The sequence below is a fragment of the Heterodontus francisci genome, chromosome 2, assembly GCF_036365525.1.
Source record: "Heterodontus francisci isolate sHetFra1 chromosome 2, sHetFra1.hap1, whole genome shotgun sequence".
NCBI classification, from domain to species: domain Eukaryota; kingdom Metazoa; phylum Chordata; class Chondrichthyes; order Heterodontiformes; family Heterodontidae; genus Heterodontus; species Heterodontus francisci.
The window spans coordinates 54,846,946-54,873,207 of record NC_090372.1 but is presented as its reverse complement, the minus strand read 5'-3'; the positions used below and the strand labels follow the sequence as shown (position 1 = coordinate 54,873,207).

Below are 26,262 nucleotides of genomic sequence, written 5' to 3'. Positions count from 1 at the left end.
AATAGCTGGGGCCTTAACAGATATCTTTGCAGCATCCTTAAACACGGGTGAGGTCCCGGAGGACTGGAGAATTGCTAATGTTGTCCCCTTGTTTAAGAAGGGTAGCAGGGATAATCCAGGTAATTATAGACCGGTGAGCCTGACGTCAGTGGTAGGGAAGCTGCTGGAGAAGATACTGAGGGATAGGATCTATTCCCATTTGGAAGAAAATGGGCTTATCAGTGATAGGCAACATGGTTTTGTGCAGGGAAGGTCATGTCTTACCAACTTAATAGAATTCTTTGAGGAAGTGACAAAGTTGATTGATGAGGGAAGGGCTGTAGATGTCATATACATGGACTTCAGTAAGGCGTGTGATAAGGTTCCCCATGGTAGGCTGATGGAGAAAGTGATGTCGCATGGGGTCCAGGGTGTACTAGCTAGATGGATAAAGAACTGGCTGGGCAACAGGAGACAGAGTAGCAGTGGAAGGGAGTTTCTCAAAATGGAGAGGTGTGACCAGTGGTGTTCCACAGGGATCCGTGCTGGGACCACTGTTGTTTGTGATATACATAAATGATTTGGAGGAAAGTATAGGTGGTCTGATTAGCAAGTTTGCAGACGACACAAAGATTGGTGGAGTAGCAGATAGTGAAGGGGACTGTCAGAGAATACAGCAGAATATAGATAGATTGGAGAGTTGGGCAGAGAAATGGCAGATGGAGTTCAATCAGGGCAAATGAGAGGTGATGCATTTTGGAAGATCCAATTCAAGAGTGAACTATACAGTAAATGGAAAAGTCCTGGGAAAAATTGATGTGCAGAGAGATTTGGGTGTTCAGGTCCATTGTTCCCTGAAGGTGGCAACGCAGGTCAATAGAGTGGTCAAGAAGGCATACGGCATGCTTTCCTTCATCGGACGGGGTATTGAGTACAAGAGTTGGCAGGTCATGTTACAGTTGTATAAGACTTTGGTTCGGCCACATTTGGAATACTGTGTGCAGTTCTGGTCGCCACATTACCAAAAGGATGTAGATGCTTTGGAGAGGGTGCAGAGGAGATTCACCAGGATGTTGCCTGGTATGGAGGGCGCTAGCTATGAAGAGAGGTTGAGTAGATTAGGATTATTTTCATTAGAAAGACTGAGGTTGAGGGGGGACCTGATTGAGGTGTACAAAATCATGAGAGGTATAGACAGGGTGGATAGCAAGAAGCTTTTCCCCCCCCAGAGTGGGGGATTCAAATACTAGGGGTCACGAGTTCAAAGTGAGAGGGGAAAAGTTTAGGGGGCATATGCGTGGAAAGTTCTTTATGCAGAGGGTGGTGGGTGCCTGGAACGCATTGCCAGCGGAGGTGGTAGACGCGGGCACAATAGCGTCTTTTAAGATGTATCTAGACAGATTCATGAATGGGCAGGAAGCAAAGAGATACAGACCCTTAGAAAATAGGCGACATGTTTAGATAGAGGATCTGGATCGGCACAGGCTTGGAGGGCCGAAGGGCCTGTTCCTGTGCTGTAATTTTCTTTGTTCTTTGTTCTTTTGAATGAATTGGCCTAGGGGGAGTATTTGCCAGAGTGGTTGGGAAGGGTTTAAACTAAAATGGCAGCGGGATGGAAACCTTTGCAAGGGGTCAGAGCAGGGGGATCAAAGACAACAAAAGACAGTAAAGGGAATAAGAAAAGTGATAGGCAGAGAAATCAAGGGCCAGAATCAAACAGTGAAAAATAATGGGAAGGGGACAAGTAATGTTAAAAAGGCTTTGTGCCTTAAAGTGCAGAGCATTCACAATAAAGCGGATGAATTAATCACGCAAATAGATGTAAACGGGTATGATCTAGTCGGGATTACGGAGACATGGCGACAAGGTGACCAGGAATGGAAAATGAACATCCAGGGATATTCAGTATTTACGAAGGACAGCCAAAAAGTAAAAGGCGGTGGAGTTGCATTGCTGGTAAAAGAGGAAACTAACGCAATAGTGAGGAAAGATATTGGCTCTGACTATGTGGAATTTGTATGGGTAGTGCTAAGAAACACTACGGGGCAAAAAAAACATTTGTGGGGGTTGTATATAGGTTGTATATCGATGGTGATGTCGGGAATGGCATTAAACAGGAAATTAGAGAGGCATGCGATAAAGGAACATCTGTAATTATGGGTGACTTTAATCTGCATATAGATTGGGCAAATTAAATTAGTCACAATACAGCAGAAGAGGAATTCTTAGTGTATACGGGATGGTTTTCTGGACCAATACGTTGAGAAACCAACTACAGAACAGGCCATCCTAGACTGGGTATTGTGTAATGACAGAGGAATAATTGACAATCTAGTGGTGCTGGACCCCTTGGGGACAAGCGACCATAATATGATAGAATTCTTCATCAAGATGGAGAGTGACGTAGTTGATTCTGAGACAAGGGTCCTGAATCTTCGTAAAGGAAACTACAAAGGTATGAGGCGCGAGTTGGCCATGACGGATTGGGAAACGTTACTTAAAGGGACGACGGTGGATAGGCAATGGCAAACATTTAAAGAGCGCATGGGTGAACTGCAACAATTGTTTATCCCTGTCTGCTGCAAAAGTAAAACGGGAAAGGTAGCCAAACCATGGCTTACAAGGGAAATTAGAGATAGCATTAGATCCAAGGAAGAGGCATATAGATTTGCCAGGAAAAACAACCGACCTGCGGATTGGGAGCAGTTTAGAATTCAGCACAGGAGGACCAAGGGATTGACTAAGAAGGGAAAAATAGAGTAGGAGAGCAAGTTTGCAGGGAACATAAAAACTGACTGTAAAGGTTTCTATAGGTATGTGAAGAGAAAAAGATTGGTGAAGACAAATGTAGGTCCCTTCCAGTCAGAAACAGGGGAATTTATTATGGGGAATAAAGAAAAAAAAGAAATGGCTGACCAACTAAATGCACACTTTGGTTCTGTCTTCACAAAGGAGGACACAAATATCATACCAGAAATGTTGGGGAACACAGGGTTTGGTGAGAGGGAGGAACTGAAAGAAATCAGTATTAGTAGAGAAATGGTGTTCGGGAAATTGATAGGATTGAAGGCCGATAAATCCCCAGGGCCTGATGGTATGCATCCCAGAGTACTTAAGGAAGTGGCCCTAGAAATAGTGGGTGGTCATATTCCAAGATTCTATAAACTCTGGAACAGTTACTACATATTGGAGGGTAGAAATGGGCAGGTATTAAATTAATATTTCTCGTCCGTATTTACCATGGAGAAGGTCAAAGAAGCTAGTGAGTTCAAGGGAGGGAACACTGATATCCTGGAGCATACCAACATTACAAAGGAGGATGTGTTGGAGGTTTTGAAGCGCATTAAGGTGGATAAATCCCAGGGCCTGACCAGTTGTATCGTAGGTGCTATGGAAAGCAAGGGAGGAGATTGCTGGGGCTTTGGCAGAGATTTTTGTATCATCGTTAGTCACGGGTGAGGTACCGGAAGACTGGAGGATAGCTAATGCTGGGCCTTTATTTAAAAAGGGCAGCAGGGATAAGCTAGGAAACTACAGGCCGGTGAGCTTTACATCTGTGGTGGGAAAGTTATTGGAAGGGATTCTGAGAGACAGGATTTATATGTAATCTGGAAAGGCACGGTCTGATTAGGGACAGTCAGCATGGCTTTGTGCGTGGGAAATCATGTCTCACAAATTTGTTTGAGTTTTTCGAGGAGGTGACCAAGAGGATTGACGAGGGCAGGGCGATGGACGTTGTCTACATGGACTTTAGCAAGGCCTTTGACAAGGTCCCGCATGGTAGGCTGGTCCAGAAGGTTCGAACACATGGGACCCTGGGTGAGCTAGCAAATTGGATACAAAATTGGGTTGGTGATTGGAAGCAGAGGGTGGTAGTGGAGGGTTGTTTTTCAGATTGGAGGCCGGTGACCAGTGGTGTTCTGCAGGGAACAGTGCTGGGTCCTCGGTTTGTCATATATATTAATGACTTGGATGTGAATGTAAGGGCCATGATTAGTAAGTTTGCAGATGACACCAAAATTGGTGGTATTGTGGACAGTGAAGGTGGTTGTCTAAGGTTACAACAGGATTTAGATCAACTGGGAAAGTGGGCAAGGGAGTGGCAAATGGAATTTAACACAGACAAGTGTGAAGTGATACATTTTGGGAAGTTAAACCAGGGCAGGACATATACAGTGAATGGCAGGGCCTTGGGGAGTGTTCTTGAGCAGAGAGACCTAGGGGTGCAAGTACATCATTCCCTGAAAGTGGCACCACAGGGAGACACAGGGTGGTGACAAAGGCGTATGGCATGCTTGCCTTCATCCGCCGAGGCATTGAGTACAAGAGTTGGGACATCATGTTACAGTTGTACATAACATTGGTTAGGCTGCATTTGGAGTACTGTGTGCAGTTCTGGTCACCACACTACATGTGATTAAGATTGAGATGTGATTAAGCTCGAGAGGGTGCAGAAAAGATTCACAAGGATGTTGCCTGGTTTGGAGGGCTTGAGGTACAAAGAGAGATTGGATAGGCTGGGTCTGTTTTCCCTGGAGCGAAGGAGGCTGCGAGGGTACATGATAGAGTTATATAAAATTATGAGAGGTATAGAAAGGGTAGATAGCCGGAGTCTGTTTCCCATGATAGGAGTGACTAAAACTGGAGGGCATAGATTTAAGGTGTGAGGGAGGAGGTTTAAAGGGGATCAAAGGGGTACATTTTTCACACAAAGAATAGTGGGTATCTGGAATGAGCTGCCTGAGGTGGTGGTGGAGGCAGGAACAGTAGCGACATTTAAAGAGGCATCTGGACTGGTACTTGAATGAGCAAGGCATAGAGGGATATGCAATTAATGCAGGCAGGTGGGATTAGTTTAGATAGGCATTATGGTCGGCATGGACGCAGTGGGCCAAAGGGCCTGTTTCTATGCTGTACGACTCTATGACTATGAACGTAACCCCACTATTTAAAAACAGAGGTAGAGAAAAAGCAGGGATTTATAGACCAGGTCAGCCTGACGTCAGTAGTGGGGAAAACTCTAGAGTCTCTAAACTCTAAAAAAAAAAAAGAAAAAAAAAGAAAAAAATTTTTAAAAAAAAGTCCATTATCAAAGATTTTATAGCAGAGCACTTAGACAACAGTGGTAGAATCGGGCAGAGTCAGCATGGATTTACGAAAGGGAAAACATGCTTGAAAAATCTACTAGAATTCTTCGAGGATGTAAATAGAAGAGTTGATGAGGGGGAGCCAGTGGATGTGGTTTATTTGGACTTTCAGAAGGCTTTCGACCAAGTCCCACATAATAGATTAGTGTGCAAAATCAAAGCGCATAGTTTTTTAGAGATACAGCACTGAAACAGGCCCTTCGGCCCACCGAGTCTGTGCCGACCATCAACCACCCATTTATACTAATGCTACACTAATCCCATATTCCTATCACATCCCCACCTGTCCCTATATATTTCCCTACCACCTACCTATACTAGGGGCAATTTATAATGGCCAATTAACCTATCAACCTGCAAGTCTTTGGCATGTGGGAGGAAACCGGAGCACCCGGAGGAAACCCACGCAGACACAGGGAGAACTTGCAAACTCCGCACAGGCAGTACCCAGAATCGAACCCGGGTCCCTGGAGCTGTGAGGCTGCGGTGCTAACCACTGCGCCACTGTGTCGCCCCACAGGATTGGGGGTAGTGTATTGCGGCGGATAGAAAATTGGTTGGCGGACAAGAAACAAAGAGTAGGGATAAATGGGTCTTTTTCCGAATGGCGGGCAATGACTAGTGGGGTACTGCAGGGATTGGTGCTAGGACCCCAGCTATTCACAATATACATTCATGATTTAGATGAGGGAACTAAATGTAATATCTCCAAATTTGCAGATGACATAACTGGGTGGGAGGGTGAGTTGTGAGGAGGATGCAGAGAGGCTTCAGGGTGATTTGGACAAGTTGAGTGAGTGGGCTAAGGCATGGCAGATGCAGTTTAATGTGGATAAATGTGAGGTTATCCACTTTGGTAGCAAAAACAGGAAGGCAGATTATCATCTGAACGGCTATAAACTGAGAGGGGAATATGCAACAAGACCTGGGTGTTCTTGTACACTAGTCACTGAAGGGAAGCATGCAGGTGCAACAGGCGGTAAAAAAGACAAATGGTATTTTGGCTACCGAGCGAGAGGATTAGAGTACAGGAGCAGGGATGTCTTGCTGCAATTATACAGGGCCTTGGTGAGGCCACACCTGGAATACTGTGTGCAGTTTCGGTCTCCTTATCTGAGGAAGGTTGTTCTTGATATAGAGGGAGTGCAGCAAAGGTTTACCAGACTGATTCCTGGAATGGTGGAACTGACGTATGAGGAGAGATTGAGTCGGTTAGGATTATATTTGCTGGAGTTCACAAGAGTGAGGGGGGATCTCAGAAACCTATAAAATTCGACAGTGATCTTACCTTCAGTTCCCGAACCTGAGCATGACGTGCGGCACTCGTGCCTTCACCTTCCCATCCAAGGAATGCTGACGCCACCAAGGTGGGGAAGGGGTGACCTGTGCACTCTGATGGGTGGTGCGGGGAGGTGGTAAGGGGAGAACTCTGCACTCTGATGGACTGGGGTCGGGGGGGGGGGGGGGGGGTGCGGGATGAACTGTGCGTTACACTGCACTGTTTGCAGGACTGGCAGCCTTTAAAAATGGCGGCAGCACTTGCTCCTTCAACAGGTGATGCCATAAACAGCGTAGCCTCAGCTGCCCCCGCCACGTGATTGGCCGCCTGCCACGTAATCGCCAGGGAATACAAAATCCAGCCCAATGTTTTGGGGGTCAAATCTTTCATCAGAACCTAGGACATTGACCTGAAACATTAAACTCTGCTTTTCTCTCCAGAGATGCTGCCAGACCTGCTGCATATTTCCAGCACTTACTTTGTTTTTATTTCAGATTTCCAGCTCTGCAGGTTTTAGCACTTGTGGCAATTTTGAGTATTTTCTTTAATTAAAAAACATAAATGTGGTAACAATCTGTTCCCAGCATTAGAACAGATAACCATAAAACTAGTCTCAGATGAATGAAGCTATGTAGCACAGTTAGAGTCATAGAGATATACAGCACAGAAACTAGCCCTTCGGCCCATCGTGTCTGTGCCGGCCATCAAGCAACTATCTATTCTAATCCCATTTTCCAGCACTTGACCTGTAGCCTTCTATGCTACGGCGTTACAAGTGGTCATCTAAATACTTCTTAAATGTTGTGAGGGTTCCTGCCTCTACCATCTCTTCAGGCAGTGCATTCTAGATTCCAACCACCCTCTGAGTGAAAAAATTTTTGCTCAAATCCCCTCCAAACCTCCTGCCCCTTACCTTGTATCTATGCCCCCTGGTTATTGACCCCTACGCTAAGGGATAAAGTTTCTTCCTATCAATCCCCCTCATAATTTTGCATACCTCAATCATGTCCCTCCTCAGCCTTCTCTGCTCTAAGGAAAACAAGTCTTCCTTCATAGCTGAAACGCTCCAGCCCAGGCAACATCCTGGTGTATCTCCTCTGCACCCTCTCCAGTGCAATCACATCCTTCCTATAGTGTGGTGACCAGAACTGCACACAGTACTCCAGCTGTGGCCAAACTAGCGTTTTATACAGCTCCAAAATAACCTCCCTGCTCTGATATTCTATGCCTCAGCTAATAAAGGCAAGTATCCCATATGCCTTCGTAACCACCTGATCTACCTGTGCTGCTGCCTTCAGTGATCGATGGACAAGTACACCAAGGTCCCTCTGACCCTCTGTACTTCCTAGGGTCCTCTATTCATTGTATATTCCCTTCCCTTGTTTGTCGTCCCAAAATGCATCACCTCACACTTCTCAGGATTAAATTCTATTTGCCACTGCTCCGCCCATCTTACCAGCCTATCTACCATTGTCGATTGTTGTAAAAACCCATCGGGTTCCTTAAGGGAAGGAAATCTGCTGTCCTTACCTGGTCTGGCCTACATGTGACTCCAGACCCACAGCAATGTGGTTAACTCTTACATGCCCTCTGAAATGGCCTAGCAAGCCACTCAGTTGTACCTAACCGCTACGAAGTTAATAAAAAATGAAACCAGACGGACCACCCAGCATCGACCTAGGCACCGGAAACGACAACGGCAAACCCAGCCCTGCCGACCCTGCAAAGTCCTCCTTACTAACATCTGGGGGCTTGTGCCAAAGTTGGGAGAGCTGTCCCACAGACTAGTCAAGCAACAGCCTGACATTGTCTGTAAGGTGAGTATGACTATGTCCCAGACACTGCCATCACCATCCCGGGGTATCTCCTGTCCCACCGGCAGAACAGACCCACCAGAGGTGGTGGCACAGTGGTATACAGTAGAGAGGAGTTGCCCTGGGAGTCCTCAACATCGACTCTGGATCCCATGAAGTCTCATGGCATCAGGTCAAACATGGACAAGGTAACCTCCTACTGATTACCACCTACCGCCCTCCCTCAGCTGATGAGTCAGTACTCCTCCATGTTGAACAGCACTTGGAGGAAGCACAGGCACAAAATGTACTCTGGGTGGGGTCTTCAATATCCATCACCAAGAGTGGCTCAGTAGCACCACTACTGACCCAGCTGGCCGAGGCCTAAAGGACATAGATGCCAGACTGGGTCTGCGGCAGGTGGGGGGGGAACCAAGAGGGAAAAACATACTTGACCTCATCCTCACCAATCTGCCTGCTGCAGATGCTTATGTCCATTACTGCATTGGTAGGAGTGACCACTGCACAGTCCTTGTGGAGACGAAGTCCCGCCTTCACATTGAGGATACCGTCCATTGTGTTGTGTGGCACTATCACCGTGCTAAATGGGATAGATTTCGAACAAATCTAGCAATGCAAAACTGGGCATCCATGAGGCGCTGTGGGCATTCAGCAGCAGCAGAATTGTACTCAACCACAATCTGTAACCTCATGGCCCGGCATATCCCCCACTCTACCATTACCATCAGGCCAGGAGACCAACCCTGGTTCAAAGAAGAGTGCAGGAGGGCATGCCAGGAGCAGCACCAGGCATACCTCAAAATGAGGTGTCAACCTGGTGAAGCTACAACACAGGACTATCTGCATGCCAAACTGCGTAAGCAGCATGCGATAGACAGAGCTAAGCGATCCCATAACCAACGGATCAGATCTAAGCTCTGCAGTCCTGCCACATCCAGCCGTGAATGGTGGTGGACAATTAAACAACTAACTGGAGGAGGTGGCTCCACAAACATCCCCATCCTCAATGATGGAGAAGCCCAGCACATCAGTGCGAAAGATAAGGCTGAAGCATTTGCAACAATCTTCAGCCAGAAGTGCCGACTTGATGATCCATCTCGGCCTCCTCCTGAAGTCCCCAGCATCACAGATGCCAGACTTCAGCCAATTTGATTCACTCCGTGTGATATCAAGAAACAACTGAAGGCACTGGATACTGCAAAATCTATGGGCCCTGACAATATTCCGGCAATAGTACTGAAGACCTGTGCTCCAGAACTTGCTGCGCTCCTAGCCAAGCTGTTCCAGTACAGCTGCAACACTGGCATCTACCCTGCAATGTGAATATTGCCCAGGTATGTCCTGTTCACAAAAAGCAGGACAAATCCAACCCGGCCAATTACCGCCCCATCAGCCTACTCTCAATCATCAGTAAAGCGATGGAAGGTGTCATCCACAGTGCCATCAAGCGGCACTTGCTTAGCAATAATCTGCTCAGTGACGCTCAATTTGGGTTCCACCAGGGTCACTCAGCTTCTGACCTTATTACAGCCTTGGTTCAAACATGGACAAAAGGGCTGAACTCAAGAGGTGAGGTGAGAGTGACTGCCCTCGACATCAAGGCAGCATTTGACTGAGTATGGCATCAAGGAGCCCTAGCAAAACAGAGGTCAATGGGAATCAGGGAGAAAACACTCCGCTGGCTGGAGTCATACCGAGCGCACAGGAAGATGTTTGTGGTTGTTGGAGGTCAATCATCTGAGCTCCAGGACATCACTGCAGGAGTTCCTCAGAGTAGTGTCCTAGGCCCAAGACACTAAGATTGGTGGAGTAGCAGATAGTGAAGGGGACTGTCAGAGAATACAGCAGAATATAAATAGATTGGAGAGTTGGGCAGAGAAATGGCAGATGGAGTTCAAATCAGGGGAAATGCGAAGTGATGCATTTTGGAAGATCCAATTCAAGAGTGAATTATACAGTAAATGGAAAAGTCCTGGGAAAAATTGATGTACAGAGAGATTTGGGTGTTCAGGTCCATTGTTCCCTGAAGGTGGCAACGCAGGTCAATAGAGTGGTCAAGAAGGCATACGGCATGCTTTCCTTCATCGGACGGGGTATTGAGTACAAGAGTTGGCAGGTCATGTTACAGTTGTATAAGACTTTGGTTCGGCCACATTTGGAATACTGCGTGCAGTTCTGGTCGCCACATTACCAAAAGGATGTGGATGCTTTGGAGAGGGTGCAGAGGAGGTTCACCAGGATGTTGCCTGGTATGGCGGGCACTAGCTATGAAGAGAGGTTGAGCAGATTAGGATTATTTTCATTAGAAAGACGGAGGTTGAGCGGGGACCTGATTGAGGTGTACAAAATCATGAGAGGTATAGACAGGGTGGATAGCAAGAAGCTTTTTCCCCCCCAGAGTGGGGGATTCAATTACTAGGGGTCACGAGTTCAAAGTGAGAGGGGAAAAGTTTAGGGTGGATATGCGTGGAAAGTTCTTCACGCAGAGGGTGGTGGGTGCCTGGAATGCGTTGCCAGTGGAGGCGGTAGACGCGGGCACGATAGCGTCTTCTAAGATGTATCTAGACAGATACATGAATGGGCAGGAAGCAAAGAGATACAGACCCTTAGAAAATAGGCGACACGTTTAGATAGAGGATCTGGATCGGCGCAGGCTTGGAAGGCCGAAGGGCCTGTTCCTGTGCTGTAATTTTCTTTGTTCTTTGTTCTTCTTCAGCTGCTTCATCAATGACCTTCCTTCAATCATAAGGTCAGAAGTAGGGATGTTCGTGGATGATTGCACAATGTTCAGCGCCATTCGTGACTCCACCGATACTGAAGCAGTCCGTGTAGAAATGCAGCAAGACCTGGACAATATCCAGACATGGGCTGATGAGTGGCAAGTAACATTCGTGCCACACAAGTGCCAAGGAATGACCATCTCAAACAAGAGAGAATCTAACCATCTCCCCTTGACATTCAACAGCATTACCATCGCTGAATCCCCCAGTATCAACATCCTAGGGGTTACCATTGACCAGAAACTGAACTGGAGTAGCCATATAAATACCGTGGCTACAAGAGCAGGTCAGAGGCTAGGAATCCTGAGGCGAGTAACTCACCTCCTGACTCCCCAAAGCCTGTCCACCATCTACTTGGCACAAGTCAGGTGTGTGATGGAATGCAGCTCCAACACCACACAAGAAGCTCGACACCATCCAGGACAAAGCAGCCCGCTTGATTGGCACCCCATCTACAAAAATTCACTCTCTCCACCACCGACGCACAGTGGTAGCAGTGTGTACCATCTACAAGATGCACTGCAGCAACGCACCAAGGCTCCTTAGACAGCACCTTCCAAACCTGCGAGCTCTACCAACTAGCACAAGGGCAGCAAATACATGGGAACACCACCACCTGCAAGTTCCCCTCCAAGTCACACACCATCCTGTCTTGGAACTATATCGCCGTTCTTTCACTGTCGCGGAATCAAAATCCTGGAACTCCCTTCCTAACAGCACTGTGGGTATATCTACCCCAAATGGACTGCAGCAGTTCAAGAAGGCAGCTCACCACCACCTTCTCAAGGGCAATTAGGCTTGGACAATAAATGCTGGCCTGGCCAGCGTCACCCACATCCCATGAATGAATTTTTTTTTAAAAAATCATTGATGTACACTACAAACACCGATCCTTGTGATATACCACTGGTCACAGGCTTCCACTCGCAAAAACAAACCTCGACCATCACCCTCTGCCTCCTGCCACTAAGCCAATTTTGGATCCAATTTGCCAAATTGCCGTGGTTCCTGAGGGCTCTTACCTTGTTAACCAATCTCCCATGCGGGACCTTATCAAAAGCCTTTCTGAAGTCCATGTAGACTACATCAACTACTTTACCGTCATCGACACATCTAGTCACCTCCTCGAAAAATTCAATCAAGTTAGCCACAATCTCCCCCTGACAAAGCCCTGCTGACTATCCCTAATTAATCCCTGCCTCTCCAAGTGGAGATTAATCCTATCCCTCATAAATTTTTCTAATAGTTTCCCAACCACTGATGTTGGACTCACCGGCCTGTAATTACCTGGTTTATCCCTACTACCCTTCTTGAATAATGGTACCACATTTGCTGTCCTCCAATCCTCTGGTACCTCGCCTGTGACCAGAAAGGATTTGAAAATTTGTGTCAGAGCCTGCTATCTCCTCCCTTGCCTCACATAACAGCAAGGGATACATCTCATCTGGGATTTATCCATTTTTAAGCCTGCTAAAACAGCTAATACTTCCTCCCTTTCAATGCTAATTTGTTCAAGTATATCACAATTTCCACCCCCCTCCCCCGATCTCAAAATATACATCTTCCTTCTCCATAGTGAACACAGATGCACAGATGAAAAGTAATCATTTAAAACCTCACCTATGTCCTCCAGCTCCACACACACAGATTGCCACTATGGTCCCTACTCTTTCCCTGGTTATTCTCTTGGCCTTAATATACTTATAAAACTCCTTTATCTTGCCCGCCAGTGTTTTATCATGTCCCCTCTTCGCTCTCCTAAGTACTTTAAGTACCCACCTACACTTTCCATACTCCTCTAGTGCCTTTGCTGTTTTCAGCACTCAATCTGCCATAAGCCTCCACTTTTTTCCTGATCCAATCCTCTCTCCCTTGACATCCAGGGTTCCCTTTCCCTAGACTTGTTGGTCCTACCCTTCACCTTAACGGGCAAGTGTTGGCTCTGAACTCTCACTATTTCCTCTTCTAATGACTCCCACTGGTCTGATGTAGACTTTCCTACAAGTAATTGCTCCCAGTCCACTTTGGCCAGATCCTGTTTTATCATATTGAAATCGGCCTTCCCCCAATTCAGTACCTTTATTTCCGGTCCATCTTTGTCCTTTTCCATAACTACCTTAAATCTTGGTCAGTATCCCCGAAATGCTCCCCCACTGACACTTTTACCACTTGACCGGCTTCATTCCCTAGGATTAGGTCCAGTACTGCCCCTTTTCTTGTAGGACTTTCTACGTACTGGCTCAAAAAGCTCTCCTGTATGCATTTGAAGAATTCCACCCCTTTTAAGCCTTTTGCACTAAGACTATCCCAGTTAATATTGGGGAAGTCGAAATCCCCTATTATTACCCTATTATTTTTACACCTGAGATTTGCCTACATATCTGCTCCTCTATCTCTTCCTGACTGCTTAGAGGTCTGGAGTACACACCCAGCCAAGTGACTGCCTCCTTTTTGTTTTTACGTTCTACCCATATGGCCTCATTTGAGGAACCTTCTCAGATGTCATCACTCCTTACTACAGTAATTAACTCCTTGATAAACAGTACAATGCCACCTCCTCTTTTACCCCCTCGCCTGAAGATTCTATACCCTGGAATACTGAGCTGCCTGTCCTGCCCCTCCCTCAACCATGTCTCTGTGATAGCAATAATATCATAATCCCATGTGCTAATCATCACCCTCAATTCATCTGCCTTACTAGTACAAGATTCCTTGCATTGAAATAGATGCAATACAGCCTTGCATTTTTCACTTGTGCCTCATCAGGTCTACATTTGCTCTGCCTTCCAGAATGGCTCAGTTTATTTTTTATATGTACCTGAGCATCACCCTCTACTGTACCTCCACTCTGTATCCCATCCCCCCGCCAAGTTAGTTTAAACCCCCCCCCCCCCAATAGCACTAGCAAATCTCCCAGCAAGAATGTTGGTCCCGTTCCTGTTTAGGTGCAACCCGTTCAACTTGTACAGGTCCCACCTATGCCAGAAACAGACCCAGTGATCCAGGAAACTAAAGCCCCCCCCCCTCCCTGCCTCATGCACCATCTCCTCAGCCACACATTCATCTGCTCCATCCTCCTATTCCTATACTCACCAGCACAGATGCACGCACCTACCACAACCTCATAAGCTTTTAAAGCAACTGAATGGCTAGAGTTTTACTTACCTGCCCCACCAAAAGCAGGGGTGTCTGAATTTTCCCTCACACTGGGAAGTTTTAACACTTCAGCATGGCTGTGATATTACTGATCGGTTCCTCACCCATAGGCCTGTCTAGAGCGGGGCAATCGAACACCTGCGAAGGGGATTGGAAGCATGGGGTGGGGAAGGGTTTGAAGACCGGGGGTGGGGGGTTGCCGAATGGATAGTGTTTGGAAAGGGGCTGGTTGCCTGATCACAGGGATAGCCCAAGCAGGGAAACTGGAATTCAGCAGGTAGGCATAAAGGCACTCACCTCCTATATCCATCATTCCTGGAAAGACTCGGGAAACCTGGCCAGCCATAAACATGAAAAGCTGAATGACAATGAAGCTTGCAGCCTCATTATTGTAACATTAGAGCAGGAGTAGGCCATTCGGCCCCTTGAAACTGCTCTCCCATTTAATAAAACCATGGCTGATCTGATTGTGGCCTTAACTCCACTTTCCTGCCTGCCTCCCATTAACTCTCGACTCCCTTGTAGATCAAAAATCTGTCTAACTCATCCTTGAATATATTCAATGACCTAGACTCCACTGCTCTCTAGGTAAGAAAATTCCCCAAGGTAAATGACTCAAGAAATTCCTTCGTCTCCATTTTAAAAAGGGTGATCCCTTATTTTGAAACTGTGCTCCAGAGTTCTAGAGTCCCCATGTGGGGAAACATCCTCTCAGGGTTTGTCCAGTCAAGCCTCAGAAGCTCATATGTTTCAATACAAATCACCTCAATAGCCACGGTCACTACATCCAGGTCCATTGTGTGGTCACACCAGGGGAGAGAGCCATGTGTCTCCCAACAGAAACTCTAATGTGATGGATTTTTACCTTAAAAAGATAGCTCACTGGAGAGAGAAGGGAGATCAAGCCAACACCTTCAGAAAGCAGTCCAGTTAGAGGCTGTGCAAGAGATCCAGCTAAGCAAGAAGAATCCTGCCAAGCAACAATTACAGCAGAGACATCACTAAGTGACTTTAAGACTATGAAGGTAACCAAAATCCACACCACCAGCTTTGTGCTGAGTTATAGCCACTAGAACTCTACAACACCTCAACAAGTTCAAGACTACAAATACCTAAGGCTGCACCGTTAAAAGAGACCGTCCTCTTGAGAAGATTCAACAGGTTTACTATGAACACTTACTTCACTTTGGGCTTTAAATTTCCTAACCTTTTCTCTCTATCTATCTAATCTTGTGTACGTGTGTGTGAATGTGTATGTGGGTGAGGTTGTGACCATTTCAAAAATTGTGTAATTATCCTTTTTTTTAAACCCTACAAGAAAAACTATCATTCGTCTGTTTATTTGACCCTAAAACACTCAGGGACTAACTCAGCATTTTTAACAAAAACAAACCACGACTGGTCAGTTGGAAGGTGAACAGTGGGAACCAGCCACACCCTTTTCCCCCTATCCATAGGATAGTACATATGTGTTTAAAACAATCCAAGACATTTTCAGGACCAGGAGGAATGGATGCTAACACTGCAAACAGATCCAGGGCACCCTCTAGTATTTCATATTTTTGAAGTAACTTCTGAAGAATCAGGAAGATCAAATACTTTCATTTCAAAAAAATCAACAAACCCGGGTTCAATTCTGGGTACTGCCTGCGTGGAGTTTGCAAGATCTCCCTGTGTCTGCGTGGGTTTCCTCCGGGTGCTCCGGTTTCCTCCCACAGCCAAAAGACTTGCAGGTTGATAGGTAAATTGGCCATTATAAATTGCCCCTAGTATATGTAGGTGGTAGGGGAATATGGGATTAGTGTAGGATTAGTTTAAATGGGTGGTTAATGGTCGGCACAGAATCGGTGGGCTGAAGGGCCTGTTTCAGTGTTGTATCTCCAAAAATCAAAAAATAAATAAAGTTGGGTGATATAGCACAGTGATTGCATGAATCACCTAAGAAATTATGTGGCTTAAATTCTTTTTTTTTTTTAAAAAGGACTTTAAAAAGTTTGTATCTCTTTCTTTCTAATTATCTTCTGGGAATTTACTCCACCACAGGTAATTTTAGATTTCCCTCCATAATAAAGAAAAAATGAACTAGGGAAGAAAAAGCACATACTTGCATTTAGCTTTATGTCCTGGCAAAACACCAGCTTCAGTCAAAGGAGTGACCAGCTATCCTGCTCCCAAAGCTTCCATTACCAGATAGGATGACTCACCATTTTTTTCCCCTCCCATTGGGTTGGCATCTGGTCTCCACTCATCATTTCTCCATAGTGACACTGTCCTCACAGGGAATCCAGCATGTGAACCTCCTGTCACTATTTTTGGGGAAAAGTTTGTAAATATAAAGCAGGATTCCCTGCTTGAAGCTCATGTCTACTTCAAAATATAAAATATAGAATTCTATAGTACAAATACAAGCTATTTGAGCCATTGAGTCTGTGTCAATATTTTCTCCACGTGAACCACCTAGTCTAATGCAACTCACCTGCTTGCTACCCATAACCTTTAACATAGTTTCTTAAATAAAAATGATCAGATTCCCTTTCAGATTAATTTACAGTCAAAATTTGATTATCTGGTATATCTTGTCCACACTCCATTATGGACCACAAAATTTGGTGGAGATCATTTCCATCCAATTGCCATCATGCTGGTCCTGGGTGAGCGTCAAAAGCTTGCTTCCAAAGCAGGTGGGATCTTTGTTCCATGTTCAAACTGGGCATGAAAACCCCCCACTGATTCTCAGATGATAGTTATTATTTTTTGGTAATTTCTCAGGCTTTCTTTGAATTTTATGTTTTGTGCATTTTTGTTCCGGCTGGCTGAGGCTTTCATGAGCTTTGTGCCTGGTGTCTTTTTCTAGCTCTCTTTACTTTATACCAATTGGAAGCCTCTAAGCTGAAGTGTTCAGAACAGGAGAGCTACAGAGGGATGCCAAGAGATGCTGTGTGCCCCTGTTGCCAGTATATGCAAACAGAAATCAGCCAAAGTGAAATTACTTCACTTTGGCAGATGTGCTGCTAATGGAGGATCATTGTCCCGAAGGAGTGCACAATAAGATTCCCAGTAGCTTCACTGTGAAATGCCTGACTAACCATTAAACTGGATGGTTCTTCAGAATCACCCCACATTATATTATGTTTTACATGGTATTGCATGAATGGAAGAATTGTCAACACTGATTGGCTGAAGCTGTCAAGATGCCATCAACCACTTATGGAGACTCTGGCACAACCACCTTACAATGATCGTGACGAACCTTTTTCTTAGAATCTCAGTCAGCAGAGCTGTGCCATCTCCTATGAAGATATATGTAGCTTTCATATAACAGAGAGCTGCTACATGCAGGAACAGCAAGTGTCAGCTGTGACCTCAAACGTGGCTGCACCTCCTTGCATGCAAGCTGCAATGGAGAATGCCAATTGTCAACCTCCTTCCAAGTACTGAATGCAGCACAAAGTAGAGTTCAGCAGCTAAACAAGGGATCATTTGCAGACTCATATCTGCAATTGGGTTCCATTCCTCTTCGGCTGTATCTGCCACATCTTAATTGCCTGTCCTGTGTGTCTTGGAAAATGCTGCTGATGGCTTCACGTCTTTCAAAGCTTCTCAAAAATTTTCAGTATTCTTCACTGCTCATTGTTTCCCTGTCGGTCTGATCTTTTTAAATATTACATGCAATTTTCCTTTCCCAATACTTTTATGTGAATAATTATTCAATTGGGCTTAGATCAGAGAACTGAGTATTATTTGCAGTTACCTTGCAAGTGGGATTTGTACCAAATCATTTAGAACTGACTTAGATCTGAAGGCAAAATTTGGCATACTGACTTTCTTTCAACAATGGTTTGTGACAGAGAATTCAACATTAAAACTATGGAAAGAAATGCCATATACTGCCCTTTCATTCTTTTAATAACTATCTTAAATTTGCGTCCACATTGCATCTCAATGACCAGTAAAACCAATTTTATCATAACCATGAAGACCTCCCATAAGACTACTCCTCAACCTTCTCAGCTCCAGTGGAAAAGAAACCTAACTTGTCGTCAAGTCCCTCTTATATTATTGCCCTGGTGAACTGATACTGTGCCTTTTCCCGCTGTATTTAGAGATCTAAAACTATGCACAGTACTCCAAATTTGGGCTAAAATTTGTATAAATTCAACATTCCCGCCTGGCTTTTATATTCCAAGCCTCTAGATACAAAAAAAAAATCCCATTTGCTTTTTTTTTTCCCCCGAAGTGACTCCTGACAAGGCAGCCCAATGCCAACGTCAACAGAGCACTCCCAGCTTCGCACATGTGACTCTTGCTGTCAGTATGATGCTGCGCATGCGCAGCCTACATCAGTACCAGACTAATTCACACATGTGCGTGAAAACATCATCCCGTACTGCAATGTCGGCTCGCCACTCGCTCCCCACTTCACACCCCCCCAACCTACCTTTGGGCCACTCACTCACCCATTGGCTCTGCCTCTGCTCCCCGCTCCCTCCCTGATTGCCTTCTCTCTTCCCCGCACGGAGGAAGCGGGGGAAGAGAGAAAGTGCAAGATAGGCAGGGGAAGGGATGGAGACTGCGAGCAGGAAGCAGAAGCGGGAGGATGCGATGATGTGAGTGGGGGAGAAGCAGCGAGGCGGGGAGTGAGCGGCCAGCAGACAGGCATGGGAGGAAGCGGCGGAGAAGCAAGGGAGCAGGGGTGGGGTTGGGGGGGGGGGGGGTGGTGGGATGGAGGTGGCGTTCGCAGCCACTGGGGACTTACGAACATACAAGTTAGGGAGCAAGAGTAGGCCACTCAGCCCTTCGAGCCTGCTCCGCCATTCAATAAGTTCATGGCTGAACTGATTACTCCACATTTGGCATAGTGGCGCAGTGGTTAGCACCGTAGCCTCACAGCTCCAGCGACCCGGGTTCAATTCTGGGTACTGCCTGTGCGGAGTTTGCAAGTTCTCCCTGTGACCGCGTGGGTTTGCGCCGGGTGCTCCGGTTTCCTCCCACAGCCAAAGACTTGCAGGTTGATAGGTAAATTGGCCAATATAAATTGCCCCTAGTATAGGTCAGTGGTAGGGGAAGGCGGGGATGTGGTAGGAATATGGAATTCATGTAGGATTAGTATAAATGGGTGGTTGATGGTCAGCACAGACTAGGTGGGCCGAAGGGCCTGTTTCAGTGCTGTATCTCTAAATAAATAAATTTCCACCTACCCCTGATAAGCAAGGAGGTGAAAGGTTATCAAGAATCTATCTACCTCTGCCTTAAAAATATTCAAAGACTCTACTTCCACCACCTTTTGAGGAAGAGAGTTCCAAAGACTCACGACGCTTTTTAAAAAAAAAAAGAGATACAGCACTGAAACAGGCCCTTCGGCCCACTGAGTCTGTGCTGTCCAACAACCACCCATTTATACTAATCCTACATTAACCCCATATTCCCTACCACATCCCCACCTTCCCTCAATTCTCCTACCACCTATCTACACTAGGGGCAATTTACAATGGTCAATTTACCTGGCAACCTGCAATTCTTTGGCTGTGGGAGGAAACCGGAGCACCCGGCGGAAGCCCACGTGATCACAGGGAGAACTTGCAAACAGGCAGTACCCAGAACTGAACCCAGGTCGCTGGAGCTGTGAGGCTGCGGTGCTAGCCACTACGCCACTGTGCTGCTGAGAGAAAAAATGTCTCCACATCTGTCTTAAATGGGCAAACCCTTATTTTTAAACAATGACCCCTAGTTCTAGATTCTCCAACAAGGTTTTGATTTTAGATTTTCCACGTCCACCCTGTCAAGACCCCTCAGCATCTTACATGTTTCAATCAAGTTGCCTCTTACTCTTCTAAATTCCAGTGGATACAAGCCCAATCTTTCCTCATAAGACAGTCTGCCCATTCCAGGTATTTGTCTGGTAAACCTTCTCTGTACTGCCTCCAATGCATTTACATCCTTCCTTAAATAAGGAGACCAATACTGTACACAGTACTCCAGATGTGGTCTCACCAATGCCCTGTATAGCTGAAGCATAACCTCCTACTTTTGTATTCAATTCCCCTCGCGATAAATGATAACATTCTATTAGCTTTCCTAATTGCGTGCTGTACCTACATACTAACCTTTTGCAATTTATGCACTAGGACACCCAGATCCCTCTGCATCTCAGAGCTCTGCAATCTCTCACCATTTGAGTTTCACTTATATTTGTGACAAATTGAGCAGCGCCATCTTTACTACTGGCAGCTGCCAAAAACATCACAGGCAGTGATGTTTCAGTGCATGAGGCTGCATTTGAGTACTGCGCCACCTAGTGGTTGTGTTGTCAGCCAACACAGCCTTTTTTTTTTATATACACATAAATGTATACACTTATACACATAAATACATAGAAATTACATGGAAAACACCATGAATGGAGTAACTGAATTTCAATTTTTAAAAAAAATCACTCATGCAAGAATGATGCAGTTTTAACACTCTTTCAATTCAAAGAGCATGGAGAGTTTATTGTGACACATACCTTTCATTAAGGCTCTTGCTTTTCTTCCAACCTATTGAAAAATGGCAGTATTAGCAAAATCATACATGAATTATAATTTCATTACTAATAGTCATTTGGTAGTACAGAACTTGAGTATTGCTGAAAACAGAGACATGTTGTCGAAGCTTTTCGTCTTGCACTCATCCGCAAGAATACCAATGCAAGGGAAAACAACAACTATACTGCATGAGAAGAGAATGCTGATGGGTTGGCAAGTGAACGCTGATTGGTAGAGGCATCACCATGGAGAATGCACCAGATTATGGTGACTGACAGTTAACTGCCAAGCTTTGTTTGAAATTTAAACCAGGCAGCTTTACTCTGATTCATTCCTCAGGGCAATGCCTTGACCAATCAGCGAATGGCTGTCACTTATTTTGTTTAGTTGAAACAGGCGCAATTTTCTTTGTCTGCAAAGAACTGTGCATTAATATATGTCGCTTCCAGTATGCGCAAATGCGCCACACTGCGAGCCCTGACAATCTTAAATTCGTTGTCAATGTACTTCCTAGCACACTGAGGACTATTTAGCAGATGTTGCCCAATCGTGGAATGTCGGACACTGTATTTTGAGTATTGCAAGCACGGGCTGGTTGGGTACGGCCTGTACCTTGCCCATTGCGAACAGCGGAAGGGACATGTTGTTTGATACGATCTGCCAGTTTTTGGGACGTACGGCCTAAATACCTAGCATCACACTGGCGCTGAAATTCATATGTCACATTACTCATTTGTGTGATAGGCAGGATGTCTTTTTGGCTTGACGGCAGCATCCTGTTAGTGGCGAACACAACACGTGTTGCGACTGCATAGTAGCAGCATGCAACAGCTAGCTTCACCTGTTGCTCAAATGTTTGGGATACATTACCCTTCCAGGGTAATTTGAAGTAGACTGGGCACTTTTCAGTGCCAAAAATGACAGCCTTAGATCCATTCATAAGTTTGCGTGATATACAGCGAGAAATGATCTGATCAGGATAGCCATGGTCACATAGCAGGATGCCTTTGATTCACTCTATTTCAGCATCAAGCTTGCATGGTGAGCAAATGGCTCAGGCCCGATTTACGAGGTTGCCAATAAGGCCAATCTTATAGCACGTGGAACTGAGAATCCCAACTCATGTATTGACCAGCAAAGGAAGGTTTGTGGTAGACCGTGATAAAGAACCTTTCAGCAGATTTCTCAACTAGTACATCAAGGAAAGGGAACTTATCTGGCTGCTCCATTTCAAAGGTGAACGTGAGCGCAGGATGGAGCCCATTAAGATGTCTAAGGAAATTACTGCACACAGCTGCAGATTCAAATATAGCAAACGTTATCATCTACATATCAGAAATATGCAAGAGGTAGGATGTTAGGTGTCATTCCCTCGAAGACACATTTCTCATGGAACCCAACAAAGATGTTTGCGAGAGCTGGGCCTAGATGAGATCCTATGGCTACACCACCTATTTGGGCATACATGGTGTCATTAAAACTGAACTCAACTGCGTGGGTTGCTGAGTTCATAAGTTCAATGAATACAGGTTCACACAATGGTGGCAGATGTAGATCTGCCATGATATAGTGCTGCTGTGCAAATATCTATGGCTTCCGTAAGTGGTACATTGGTGAATCCTGAAGATGGCGGCGTCCAGGACGGTGGTCGCGTAAGGCTGGGAGAGGAATTCACCGCAGAGAGAGGGTGAACGGCTGGCAACCCGTGAGAGGACTGCTGATGAAGACCCTGCCAGTTGTGGCCAAGCTTGGAAGGCCACTTGGCAATGTTTGGGGAGCCCGTCCACGGCGACGATCAGGAGGAAGAGCAGCCACATGGTCCCGGCAGCGGCTCCCGCTCACTCAGCGACGCCGCGCTGCTTTCACACAAACTTTCCCCACAACTCTGGCTTGGCTTCCGGATCCTGATCCCGATGCCAGTAGTAGTACACCATTGTAAAAGGGACAATGGTGGGAGCTGATGCAATGTTTTATTAGCTGCACCCCCTCCCCTCGCACCCCCTTCACCTGCACCCTCCTCCCTCCACCCCTTCCCACCGCACTCCTCCTCCTCGCACCCCCACCCCCGGCACCCCCTTCCCCCTCCTCCTCCTCCCACCGGCATCCACCTACCAGTGTAGGGGCCCCAAAAACCTCACTGCCTTGTGGGAGTCTCGGGAGAGACCAAGGCTAAGGGAGTAAACCCCAACAGAAAATCCGGAGCGGAACCCCGAAGGCAGTCATGTGTCACCTTTGGCATGTTTCCGGCAGTTCCTGCAGCCACACTGGTGCCAAACATCGTGCTCTGCACTCTTTTGGACCCTATTAGGAAGGCATAGAGGGGGGTTTTGACGCTTGGGCAACTCACAACCTCCATACATCTGCCCAGACATGCGCCATGGAGAGGTCACAGTGACCAAAATCAACACGGAAGCTAGCAGTTACGGGTTATAAGTCCAGCTCAATTGGCGTAGAGATTGGGCACCACGGGTTGCCTGTGTCGGTGGGAGAGGTCATTGCATCTCACAGGACAGCTACCGCCCGCCTCAAACCGCGCAGCCCCTAATCAGTAAGGATCTGTCCCGCCACAGTCCAACTGCTTCAATGGGTGCTTGGAGCTCAGGGTCATTGCCCGACGTGGACTGGAACACCACACCAAACAGCACGACCAAAAAAGGAAAGAAGGTACCAGCCCTTCATTTTGCAAGCTGGAACGTCAGAACTAGGTGTCCTGGCCTGTTGGAAGACTTTACACAAATCAACGATTCTCGGAAAACCGCCATCAACAACGAGCTCAGTAGACTCAATGTGGACATTGCAGCACTTCAGAAGACACGCCTCCCTGCGAGCGGATCTCTAACAGAGCAAGACTACACTTTCATTCTGGCAGGGTAGGGGTCCTGAAGAACCAAGACAGCACAGAGTGGGCTTTGCCATCAGAAACTCTTTGCTCAGCATGATAGAGCCACCCTCAAATGGCTCGGAACGCATACTGTCCATCCAACTGTTCACCGCCTCTGGTCTAGTACACCTACTCAGCATCTATGCTCCAACACTCTGCTCCCCACCTGAAGCTAATGACCAGTTCTATGAGGAACTCCATAATATCATTAGTAGCACCCCCAACACCGAACACCTATTCCTGCTGGGGGACTTTATGGCCAGGGTTGGGGCCGACCATAACTCATGGCCCTCCTGCCTTGGGCGCTATGGCATTGCAAGGATGAACGAGAGTGGACAGAGACTGCTTGAGTTGTGCACCTATCAACCTCTGCATCACCAACTCATTCTTTCACACTAATCCCTGTCACCAGGTTTCTTGGAGGCACCCTAGATCACGTCGTTGGCACCAGCTGGACCTCATCGTCACAAGGCGAGCCTCTTTAAACAATGTTCAAATCACACGCAGCTTCCACAGTGCGGACTGCGACACCGACCACTCCCTGATGTGCAGCAAGGTTAGCCTCAAACCAAGGAAGCTGCATCACTCCAAGCAGAAGGGCTGCCCGTACATCAACACTAGCAGAATTTCTCATCCACAGCTGTTACGCAAGTTTCTAAGTCACTTGAAAAAGCCCTCCAAAACACTCCCACAGGGGATGCAGGGACCAAGTGGGCCCACATCAGAGACGCCATCGATGACTCAGCAATGACCACCTATGACAATTGTGAGAAACGGAATGCAGACTGGTTTCAATCTCACATTGAAGAGCTGGAACCTGTCATAGCGGCTAAGCGCATTGCACTGCTAAACAAGAAAGCCCCCAGCGAGTTAACATCCATAGCACTTAAAGCTGCCAGAAGCGCTGCACAAAGAACAGCCAGGCGCTGCGCAAATGACTACTGGCAACACCTATGCAGTCGTATTCAGCTGGCCTCTGACACAGGAAATATCAGAGGGATGTATGATGGCATTGAGAGCTCTTTTGGGCCAACCGTCAAGAAGATTGCCCCCCCCCCTCAAATCTAAATCAGGGGACACAATCACTGACCAACGCAAGCAAATGGACCGCTGGGTGGAGCACTACCTAGAACTGTACTGCAGGGAAAATGTTGTCACTGAGACCGCCCGCAATGCAACCCTGTCTCTGCCAGCCATGGATGAGCTGGACGTACAGCCAACAAAATCGGAACTCAGTGATGCCATTGATTCTCTAGCCAGCGGAAAAGCCAGAGAAGGACGGCATTACCCCTGAAATCATCAAGAGTGCCAAGCCTGCTATACTTTCAGCTCTGCATGAACTGCTTTGCCTGTGCTGGGATGAGGGAGCAGTACCACAGGACATGCGCGATGCCAATATCATCACCCTCTGTAAAAACAAGGGTGACCGCAGTGACTGCAACAACTACCGTGGAATCTCCCTGTTCAGCATAGTGGGGAAAGTCTTGGCTCGTGTCACTTTAAACAGGCTCCAGAAGCTGGCTGAGTGTGTCTATCCTGAGGCAGTGTGGCTTTCGAGCAGAGAGATCCACCATTGACATGCTGTTCTCCCTTCGCCAGATACAGGAGAAATGCCGTGAACAACAGATGCCCCATCTACGTTGCTTTCATTGATCTCACCAAATCCTTTGACCTCATCAGCAGAAGTGGTCTCTTCAGACTACTAGAAAAGATTGGATGCCCACCAAAGCTACTAAGTATCACCTCATTCCATGACAATATGAAAGGCACAATTCAGCATAGCAGCGCCTCATCAGACCCCTTTCCAATCCTGAATGGCGTGAAACAGGGCTGTGTGCTCGCACCTACACTGTTTGGGATCATCTTCTCCCTGCTGCTCTCACATGCATTCAAGTCCTCAGAAGAAGGAATTTTCCTCCACACAAGATCAGGTGGCAGGTTGTTCAACCTTGCCCATCTAAAAGCGAAGACCAAAGTACGGAAAGTCCTCATCAGGGAACTCCTCTTTGCTGATGATGCTGCATCAACATCTCACACTGAAGAGTGTCTGCAGAGACTCATTGACAGGTTTGCGACTGCCTGCAATGAATTTGGCCGAACCATCAGCCTCAAGAAAACGAACATCATGGGACAGGACGTCAGAAATGCCCCATCTATCAATATCGGCGACCACACTCTGGAAGTGGTTCAAGAGTTCACCTACCTAGGCTCAACTATCACCAGTAACCTGTCTCTCGCTACAGAATTAAACAAGTGCATGGGAAAGGCTTCCTTTACTATGTCCAGACTGGCCAAGAGAGTGTGGGAAAATGGCACACTGACACAGAACACTAAAGTCCAAGTGTATCAAGCCTGTGTCCTCAGTACCTTGCTCTACGGCAGCGAGGCCTGGACAACGTACATCAGCCAAGAGCGACGTCTCAATTCATTCCATCTTCACTGCCTCCGGAGAATCCTTAGCATCAGGTGGCAGGACCCGTATCTCCACCGCAGAAGTCCTCAAGGCTGCCAACATCCCCAGTATATACACCCGACTAAGCCAGCGGCGCCTGAGATGGCTTGGCCATGTGAGCCGCATGGAAGATGGCAGGATCCCCAAGGACACATTGTACAGCGAGCTCTTCACTGGTACCAGACCCACCGGCCGTCCATGGCTCTGCTTTAAAGTCGTCTGCAAACGCGACATGAAGTCCTTCACAAGT

The 26,262-nt window shown here is 46.7% G+C and overlaps 1 protein-coding gene across 2 annotated transcripts in view; it reads right to left on the bottom strand.

The window, feature by feature from the left end:
* Positions 1 to 26,262, bottom strand: part of retreg1 (reticulophagy regulator 1) — a 305,262-nt gene that overhangs the window by 263,762 nt on the left and 15,238 nt on the right. Inside the window, exon 3 of one of the 2 annotated variants that reach the window (XM_068058442.1) lies at positions 20,661 to 20,691. The exons of the other annotated variant lie outside the window; for it this stretch is intronic. Coding sequence (XP_067914543.1) covers positions 20,661 to 20,691 — 31 coding nt within the window. The remainder of the gene's footprint in view (positions 1 to 20,660; positions 20,692 to 26,262) is intronic. 2 annotated transcript variants of the gene reach the window in all.